The sequence below is a fragment of the Arachis ipaensis genome, chromosome B01 (genome assembly GCF_000816755.2).
Source record: "Arachis ipaensis cultivar K30076 chromosome B01, Araip1.1, whole genome shotgun sequence".
Lineage (NCBI taxonomy): Eukaryota > Viridiplantae > Streptophyta > Magnoliopsida > Fabales > Fabaceae > Arachis > Arachis ipaensis.
This window is the reverse complement of record NC_029785.2, coordinates 101636643-101647301: the sequence shown is the minus strand read 5'-3', so window position 1 is coordinate 101647301 and position 10659 is coordinate 101636643. Positions and strand designations below refer to the sequence as shown.

The 10659-nt window shown below is 31.2% G+C and overlaps 2 protein-coding genes across 2 annotated transcripts in view; one reads left to right on the top strand and one right to left on the bottom strand.

Annotated features, from left to right (window-relative positions):
- LOC107609855 (fe(2+) transport protein 1) overlaps nt 1-4483 on the top strand; it is a 7547-nt gene extending 3064 nt beyond the window's left edge. Inside the window, exons 4-6 of the mRNA XM_016311906.2 lie at nt 1607-1823; nt 2157-2306; nt 3888-4483. Coding sequence (XP_016167392.2) covers nt 1607-1823; nt 2157-2306; nt 3888-4193 — 673 coding nt within the window. The 3' untranslated portion in view covers nt 4194-4483. The remainder of the gene's footprint in view (nt 1-1606; nt 1824-2156; nt 2307-3887) is intronic.
- Nucleotides 6217-10472, bottom strand: LOC107632478 (rab3 GTPase-activating protein catalytic subunit-like; the record flags this gene model as incomplete). The annotated part of the gene is given in 11 exon segments (XM_021122929.1): nt 6217-6520; nt 6983-7201; nt 8023-8157; nt 8452-8557; nt 8639-8706; nt 8800-8911; nt 9143-9206; nt 9375-9418; nt 9615-9672; nt 9816-9899; nt 10265-10472. Coding segments are annotated over 9 exon segments (666 nt in total). The 3' UTR covers nt 6217-6520; nt 6983-7201; nt 8023-8137.

Sequence of the window (10659 nt, the reverse complement as noted above, 5' to 3'; positions counted from 1 at the left end):
ATTTTATAGAATTGATTTTGGATAGAAGTAAGTTTGTATCAATATGATTTATGTTTGGTAATTCTATACTAAAACTGATTTTGATAAAATAAATATTGTTTAGATAATATTAGTTAAAATCACTTTTAGATAGATAATTACTTAAAAGGACATGACATTAAATTATAATATTATTTTTTATGCATGTTTAATTTTTTTATATATTTTTTATATAGTATATTTTTAATACTTTTAATACTCTTTTTTAGTACGTTATAATTTTTTACTATTATTATTATTTATAGTTAATTTTTTTGTTTAATTTATTTTACCTAATGGGATCAATAAATTCTATTATAAAAAGATAATAATAAATATAATACACAAAAATTATAACTATAAAAATATATAATGTCAAATAAAAAAATTAATAAAAAATATAAATAATAAATAATAAAAAAAGAATTCATATAGAGAGAAATAATAAGAATTTTATAAATAATGCAATAACATGTATAAAGGATAAAAAAGAAAAAAGAATTCATATAGAGAGAAATAATAAGAATTTTATAAATAATGCAATAACATGTATAAAGGATAAAGTTGGTAAAAGAATGTTAAAGATAATGTCAAATAAAAAAATTAATAAAAAATATAAATAATAAATAATAAAAAAAGAATTCATATAGAGAGAAATAATAAGAATTTTATAAATAATGCAATAACATGTATAAAGGATAAAGTTGGTAAAAGAAAAATAAATGTTAAAGGTAGTGGCTAAAAGCACGTTAGTCCAACGGAGAAGCTAGAAATTATTGCTTATTGTAAACGTGGTTTTATGAACAAAATCAATTCTGCGCGATTGTAGAGAAGAAAATTAGTTGAACAAAAGATTGAAGCTCTAAAGAAGCTAACTGCTTTTTCCCTTCAAAAAAAGGTGAAGAAAGTAACGGGATTATTATTCACACGCCGCAGTTCATCAACCTCACTCCTAAAAATTTGGTCAAAATACCCCCTCAAAGTCTCAAACAGACGACAACAGATACACTATATTAGAGTAATTCCCATTTTTTAAACCTAGATTCACAAATTGGTCAATCTAAAGTTTCGCCAAACCAAAGCACTATATTAACAGGCATAACAACTCATAATTTCTAACCCTCATTCTCTCACTTACAATCATGGCTACTACACCAATGAATTCAAACCTCCTCTACAAGATTATTATTATTATTTCCTTCCTTGCAATCACAACTTGCCCAGTTGCCTCGGCGGAGAAATGCTCCTCGAACCACCAAGGAGCATGTCACAACCGGAGTGAGGCGCTCAAGTATAAGATAATAGCAATACTTGCAATTCTAGCGATGAGCATGATCGGCGTAACGCTGCCGATGCTCTCACGCGTTGTGCCGGCGATTCACCCAGACCGTGACCTTTTTGCGTTAGTGAAGTCATTTTCCTCCGGTGTCATCCTCGCCACCGGTTACATGCACGTATTGCCGGACTCATTCAATGACCTCATGTCGGACTGCTTGCCGGAAAATCCGTGGCACAAGTTCCCATTCACTACATTTATCGCTATGTTTTCCGCTGTTTTCACCCTCATGGTGGACTCTTTCTCCAACAGTTTCTTTAAGAAGAGAATCCCTGCTGCTTCTTCTACTACTACTAGTGATCTTCCCGAGAAGAACATTGAAGTTGATGGTGGTTGCTGCAATAAAGTGAATAAAGAATTGGAATTGCTTAGTCACAGTCACACTCACGGTGATGTGATTGAACACGGAAATGGAAACATGAAAGTTGTCAGTGCAGAACAGTTGCTACGCTATCGTGTTATCGCTCAGGTTAGTTATCTTAGTTGGTAAACTACCAAAATAGTAGTAGAAAGCTTATACCATTAACAAAAAAAGAACCCCGATAAATATGAATGATAAATAAATTTTCAAAAATATTATAAACGTGATAACAATAATAAAACAACATCATATTTTGTTTATAAGTGACAAGTAATATTTTTTGTTATATTATCATGTTTTTGTTATATGCATGTAGCACTACTAATCTTCGTTTTATTATTGTTGTTGGTGGTGAATTTCGAGCTTGTGGGTTATGTTTATTATTTATTGTTTGGTGTATGAATTGTGAGATGTAATTGTGTGTATATAAAATGTATGCAGGTGTTGGAGCTAGGGATTGTGGTGCACTCAGTGGTGATTGGTTTAGGGATGGGAGCTTCAGATAATCCATGCACAATTAGGCCTCTCATTATAGCACTTTGCTTCCATCAATTCTTTGAGGGAATGGGTTTAGGAGGCTGCATACTTCAGGTTTAATTTGCTGATCACCGATATATATTATATTTTCTTAAATAATTTTCTATTTTTTAAATTTATACATAAACTAAGAAAATAATTAGAGAATTTTAAGGTTACAAAAAATTGAACATATTTAACAAAATTATATTAATATTTTTTCACGTATTCCATTAATTTTAATATTTACCAATATTTCTTTTCTTAATAACTTAGTTCAATCATGTCTTTGTGTAAATGTATAATTAAAAAAAAAGATATTAAATATTGCCACCAATGTTTGTTTATTTTGTAAGAATGATATCTTTTTTTGTCTCTCTATTTTCATTTATTGTATTTTCTAGTTTTACAATTTTAAAAGTGAAAAATTGAGAATAATGAAAACAAAATTTTTTTATTGTTACATATTTTATTTTTTACAGTTCTCTAAAAGTAAATATAAAACACTAAAAATGATTTAATTAATATGTTAAAAGTGGTAAAATATATTGATGCTTATATTTGAATGGCTTAGGGCTTGTTTGGGTGAGCTTTTTAAAAAAGATCTTTTTTCGAGTTATCTTTTTTTAAAAGATCTTATGGAGAAGTAAAAGTAATTTTATGTTTGGATATCTCATGTAAAAAGGTCTTTTTATCAATCAATTATGTTTGGGTATAACAATATAAAAGTACTTTTTTGTTTATTTATTACATGAAAAATATCTTTTTTTAAGGAAAAAAGATTTTTTAAAAAAAGATGTAAATTACAGCTTCTCAAAAAAGATCTTTTTTTGATTTTACTAGTGCTTTTACTTTTACTACTAGAAATTTGCCAAACACGTTAAAAAATAAAAAAAGATCTTTTTTTATTGAAAAAATATCTTTTTTTAACAAAATAATGGCGCCTAAACATGCACTTAATCCTAGTCATTTAACAGTCGGGTTATACTGTTGTCAGTTTTTATGGTATTCAAAGAATAAAGAATAATAAAGGAAAAATATCTAAAAGTGTAACATTTATTGAGATAATAATTATGATAAGAGTGAACTACCATTTTGGATTCTGAAAATTTTTATTTTTTAACAAAATGACTTTTAAACGAATGAAATAACATTTTGATTCTCCAAAAATAATCTTAATTTGCAAAATATACTCAGAATAAAAAAGCATACTAAAAAAAACTCTAGAGGTCGAAATGTATGCTTAGAAAATAGATCTTCTAGGTTTTAAATTTAATAATTTTATTTTAAGTAAATTCTTTTTGAAATCATTTTGGTAAAAACATAAATACTAAGAAAATACTCTATATATTGAATGTTAGGTAAGTTTTTTTGTAACAATTTCTACATGTTATAACAAAAAAAATTCAAATGTATAAATTGTTTGCCCATTATAAAAAAATACTGTAGTTTATCAAATTGAGACAATTTTTCCAAGCTCAATTTTATTTCTTTCTTTTAAAGATTATTTTGTCAAATATTAAATTATTTGAGATCAAATTATGATTTACTCACAAGTGATATTCAGCTTTACGTGAAAAAAAATGTAACTAAGAATAATTTAATATATAAATAGATATCCATCTAATTCTTTTCCATTATCTTTTTTGGTAACAGGCAGAGTATGGGATGAAGATAAAGTCTATTATGATATTCTTCTTTTCCGTGACAACTCCATTTGGAATTGCATTGGGGATAGCTTTGTCAAAGGTATACACTGAGACAAGTCCAGCCTCACTCATAGTGGAAGGTGTTTTGAATGCTGTGTCTGCAGGGCTTCTCAATTACATGGCATTAGTAGAATTATTGGCCACTGATTTTATGGGCCCAAAGCTTCAAAGTAGAGTGAAACTTCAAATTTGTTCTTATGTTTTCGTTATGCTCGGAGCAGGAGGCATGTCAGTCATGGCAATATGGGCATAGACAAAAAGAAATGACGAAAGAAAGAATAAAGTAGAATTTTTAGCCAATGAGCCTTAGCTCACATGTCATATCTCCCCTTTCCCACCTCAAAGGTCTAGGGTTTAAATCTTAGAGATTACAATTGAGGAAAAAGGTGGTAAATGTGTGAGGAGTGTGTGGGTGTGTTATGTACCTAAGGTTGGGGGTTGTCCAATCTATTGGGGTACTTAGGATTGGGGGTTGTCCAATCTACTGACCAAAAAAAAAAGTAGAATTTTTAAAATGGGATTGTTTTTTACCTTTTTTTTTCACATGCCATCACTACAATATTTCTATTTATTTATAGAATTTTTTTTTTAGAAATTTTTTAAAATTTTTCCAACATTTTTTATTTATGGCATAATATAAAACTCCATTAATTATTATTACTTAAAATTTAAAAGTCTCAAGTCCAATCTTCCAAACAAATGTTTATACCCTAAATTATTATAATTAAATCCAAATAAATTTTAATTTAAACAAAAACTTGTCCAAACAAATTTAGAATTGAAGAAAAAGTGAGATCTGAAACTCTAGAACCATTGTAGTGTAGTGTTTGAGATCAGAGGTAGAGTAAGCTTGCCATTGTTGTCATTCATCACATCGCCGTCTAGTTCACTGTTGCCTCCTCTGGTCTTGCCACCTCTTCTATTCATTTATCACAAATCGCATCAATGTCCAGATCCGCCGTTGCTTGTCATTATGTTGTTCTTTTCTCACAATCGCCTCTTTTGGTAACTTCTTCTACGACATAAACAACAACAGTCCTCTGGTGAAGTTGACAAGTATATATTTTTATTTTTTACTATTTTCGTTATTTCATTTTATTGTTGTTTATTTTCGTCTAGTAGTCAAACTTGAAAAATTGAATCTCTATACTATGTTTGATTCTATGTATGACATGCATTAACTAGTAGTGATAGGTAATATCTTGGTGCTTAAGCTAATTTGGCAGCTTCTCATTAGGGAAACCTTTTTATTAATTTATTCATTTATGTATATGGAGGACATGGTTATGTTGTTCCTAAGAGTAAAATTATAATTTTTGTTCAATAAAGTATTGAATCTTATTTGAAGAGAAATTGGCATATAATACACGGAGTGAAAAATTTAGTATGCAATTTTATGTGGTTAATTTTGGTCAAGTGAGAAAAAAAAGGATTAGTCTTTGAATTCGGTATAATTTGTCTGAGATATAGTGAACCATGAGTAGAACATGTTTGTGAATTTGCCTCAGTGAATGTAGGTATACTGCCATGACTATCATACAATTATGATGCGAGTATGTAATACTTGCTCACCAATTTTGAATGAGAATTCAGATTACTTACTAGGGCTATCCTTAAAATTCTTGATATTTTGTTTGCACTATAGTTAATTATCTCTGTTCTTATGAGATATTATGTCATGTAATGCAAGCTAGTGAGACAGACTTCCTAAATATGAAGATCTGTTGTTAGCTTGATATAATATATAATTTTATATTTGATAGAAACCTTATATGAAATCATTTAAAATTCTTTCTTAGATTTTACTGCTCACTATTTTAATTCTACTAGAAAAATACCTATTCAGGTACACTTAGAAATTGTAGCTAAAAGTGAAAAAAAAAAAAAAAACGATGCCTTAAACAAAGGTTACGCTTGTCAGGTATGGAGACGTTTTAGTGAGAGATGCCTATTCGACCATTGTCTATTCTCAAAGGCTATGCTTTTCTATACCTAACGCTACACTTTTGGTGTTTGGGAATAGAATGCTACACTTTTGGTGTTTGGGAATAGAATGCACTTTTCAAGTACCAAAGACTACGCTTTTCAACTTCCATGCTTACCAGAATAAGCTACACTTATCCTTACTACTGCATCACCTGTAAAGCGTAACCACATTGTATACCATAACTACTCTATATAAGTGTAACCTTCGGTCCCTCGTTTTTTTTTCCCAATATATATAAAAATAAGTACACAATAATACTATATAATATTCTTCAAATAATAAAAATTATCCTTAAACAAATATATTTATAATGAACTAAAAGTATTGGGATGATCATAATTTTGAATATTTATACATCTCACATTAAAATAAAAAAAAAAGATAAGTAAAATTAAATTAGCTTTTACAAAATAAATAGAGTTACTCCTTAGCACATCTATAATACACTGCTCTTTATATAATGTAAAGAATTAGCAACAAAGGTTTTCTTGAACAGAAATATACTAGTCCAAGAACTTAGACCCTCTATCAATTAGTTCTTCCTTTGTCTCTTTAGGATTAGCCTTCGACCAAATATACTCATTGCTATTTATCTGAAAACAATAAGAGGACACTAAGCATAAAGAAGTGTGTCATTTTGTACCAAAACACAAGGGTTCTTAAATCAAAGTCATGAATTCTGGAACTTAGGCAGTGTAAAATCAATTGCAGAAAACAAATGTTGTACAAATACAGAGCAACACCATGCACTTTTGCGCCAAATAGAAACTGAAAATAGAGAAAATAAAATAGAAGCCTATGCAACTTAATTCCTTAATTTGAAAGCATGATAAGGAGTGAAGCAAAAGACAGATACTAATCAGCAACATTGACAAACTTGACAAAGGCGTTAAAATAAATGAGCACTAAATTTTAGCAAACATAATTATTTATATTCTAACTATATCAGAATTGCAAATTGAGCAAGTAATATAATATAATTTGAAATACTAACAACAGAAACTGCAGAAAGCACTTCTCCAAAAGAACTTTGTACAACGGTAACAAGGGCATACCTTGGGAGAACTGGGGCAAGAACAAGTGCAGGATTTTGGGAGAACGCAGCAGTTTCCGAAGTCGTCTCTACCTTGGCAGCATTTTGATTGAGGACAAGAGCAACTGAAACAGCTCCTCCTCCATTTACAGCACTCTGATCTGAAACAGCTCCTCCTCCTCCTCCTCCTCCATTTTGATTGATGGAGGGAAGACAATTGCAGCTGCAGCAATTGCATGGCCTGCAGCAGTGATACAAACAAAATTAGGAATCGCTCAGAGTTTCAATCTTCAAAGCTAAACAATATTAACATACTATTCATATGTGAAAATCAAAGAAAGAAAGGCACAGTTACGGCAACAACATTGAAGAGTGTAATAGAATTAAGGTTAATAACTCAGTGTAGTACTACAATTAATAGTCAAGACTTAAATGCTGAAGTAGGTTAGGACATTACCAATAATTTAGAATGTCACGAGAAAACTTTCTGAATCTAGCAAAACCAAATTATATACGCATTGAAAAACCTAAGCAATGTGCATTAAGAGATTCAGAATTTGCATTAAAAAAATCATACCCAGAGAAGCTAACGATACTAAAAAGAGAAAAATATCATCGAAAAAAGCAATTCTATCAAGACAAGGGACATTGATATCCAATTGCAGTGCAACCTCTATTGTAGTTGTTTTCTGAATTAAAGTCATGTGAGCATATATAGAATTAAAGTGATTGATCATCACCATAAACAAATTTTGTATTGTCTTTATATACCTTTAAAACTGATAACATTGCATAACTAAACACGATAAAGACAACAAGCAATGAATTGTATAAGGAACACGTTTAATCAACAATTCTAATTCCCTAAACTAACCAGAGATCTGGAACCAGTTAGACAATCACAGACATTGATAAAACTATTATTTCCTCTAACAGCAAGAAATCATCATTAATTTATTATTTATTGATGGCATCAATTGAATAAAACAAGCAAAATAGAAACTGCATATCACTAAATCCAGTTGTGTAAATGCTACTAAATAGCCAAGTAAAACACTGCACCTGAAGCCCGAGGGCCCATTTTCTCTCAACAGAGATCTGTGGTCTCATTCCTACTTGATAGTCCATATAACCTGGAAGGTGCCCAGCAACTGGAGAAGAAACTTCACTGGAATGATTACGATTGAAACCAGCATCCTAAACAGTTACATTATAAACACAAAAATAAGCTTTGCATGATATCCTATTTGAAAAGAGAAAACAAAGAAATCTAATACCAAGAACAGAAAATCTACAACTCCAGCACAAAATCCATAAGAACTCGTTCTAGCTAGAAAGATATATTCCATCACATGGAGTGTAGAAAGAAATACTGGGCTGCTTCCCATTTGACATGGGTATAAAGTTAGAAGCAAGTTAAAAAGTCAGATCACTTCATTTAAGATAGACAAGTGAAGAGATCTTGAGCAATTAGAGGGAAAAGAAACCCACCATAGTCTCTTGAACTATTTGACAAAGCAATTGCAACAGCACTCAACAGCCTGCTAGCCTCTGGTGCATCAAGAACTACACCACTTGCACTTTGAGGAGCAATGAGCTAGCGATATACAAGACAAGCAAGCAGTTACTCAGTGAAAACATTAATCTTCCAATGAAAAATTAGAGTGTTAAACCATACCAAAAATTCCTTTACACCAAAACATAACTGCAGATCATGAAAAGTAAAATTCCAGTCAAACGATTTGCCTGCATCACCCAGAAGGCAAAACAAATAAACAAAAACAAGTCCTCAAAACCAACCAAACATTTGCAAACAAAAAAGATAGTCAAAATTAGCACCAGTTTTTATTTCAAAATAGTACTCCATGCAATAACTTTTCACCTCATATTGCAGTTCAGATTTGATCTTGTATGAGTTTTTGAAATTCTCCAAGGGAATTGCACCTTTTTCCTAGAATCAAAGAAAACAGCAAAATTCCATTAATAGAAAACAGTAAAGAATAGGAAAACACACTTGGTATACTAAACTGATAATATCTTACCACGAGATTTCAATATTCATACTAGCAGCAACTAAACAAACTGTATTTACCACAAGATAATCCAAATCAAACATAATTTATTTAAAAAGAAAGTTATTTCTTAAATTCAAATCCTGAAACATGAAATTAACTAAGCATACCAATAAATTATTAGGACCATCAGCCATCCAGAGACGACAAATTGCCTCAATTTTAGAAATGAACCTACAAAATAAATTTATTAAGTAACATAAAAGAATAATGTTATCATGACAGTAGAGTAGCATCATTTCAACACAAAGAACCATTTCTCTTACAGTAATGCTATAAAGTGTTCTTGTAATTGAGATTTCATGCAAATTTGAACGAAGAGGGCTCGAAAGATAAACAAACCTTTCCCATGAAGAAGCTACAGTGAAATCATCAAAATGCTCAAACTGCATTGACATTTGAAGAAGGAGGTAGTAAAATTAGCACTACCCCTAATACCATCATTGCACGCAATAAGGAATCCACCAATTAATTAAGAAATAAGAATTTTGATTCAGTGGTAAGGAGAAAGAGAATACCACTTCCTCTGAAACATCAGTACTTTCTTTAAAAGTCTGATCTCTTCCAGTGAATGATACTCACCTCTTCAGGGAACAAATCTGGGTGTTTAGAAAATATTCTGAGCCTCAAATCGTTGTATCTGGAAGAAATGGGAACTACACAAATTAAAAGAGAAAAAGGATTATAATCAATAAAGCACAATAGATTGAAGCTATATACCAAGAGAAATGATCTAACAATAAAACCCTGAAGAAATATAAGGTACAAACAATTGATTCATACGTTCCAATAACATTATTAATCCTGTCAACTGCTCTCTCCCTAATTTGTGAAGCTTCCAAATAGCGATCTAGTTCTGCTTGTGGCCTGAAATGACACCAATCAACTACAATGAGATCAATTAGAGAGCAGAGTAGACCCCTTTATTATTTGGGGAAATAAGATGAAAAGTCCATTTAATCTATCCTTTGCTTGACGCCAAAATTACGATAGTAAAAACATGGAACAATATAAGAACAACAACTAATTAGAAAATTAGAAAACCTAAAATTAGAACCCAAAACTCCCAAAAATTCACAGAACCAATTGAAAATTAATATATACCTTCTCTATCTCAATTAGCCATTGCAGTTCATCATCACTATCAAAACCATACACACCTTCGAACTGAAAAGTGGGAGCGACTTAGAGAATGAGCGAGAAAGAGAGGATACAGAACAGAGAATGGTTACCTGGTGACAGAGAGTACTCCCTTCGAGCTCCTTCGCGGCGGCACAGCAACCCCTAGCAGTGGCGGTGGAGCTTCAGCGGCGACGGAGCACCCCCTTCTTCTCTCTTCCATCGCGTTTTCTCTCTTCCTCGAGCTCTCTGTCACTGGCGCTCGACGACGACAGCGAAGCCCTAGCCGGCGTCGTCCTTTCTTTCCTTCCTTCCCCTCTCCTCTCTTCTTCTTGCCGTGCTTCCGCTTTCTGATTTATTGTCTTATTTGGTGCTTTTATATTAGGCAACATTTTTAAAGAGCACCCAAAACATAAGGAAAAGGTTATTCTTTAAAATGTACTCTTTGGTAAAAAAAGTGCAACTATAGATAATTAGATATTAAGAATTTTAAATAAGACTACGCTTT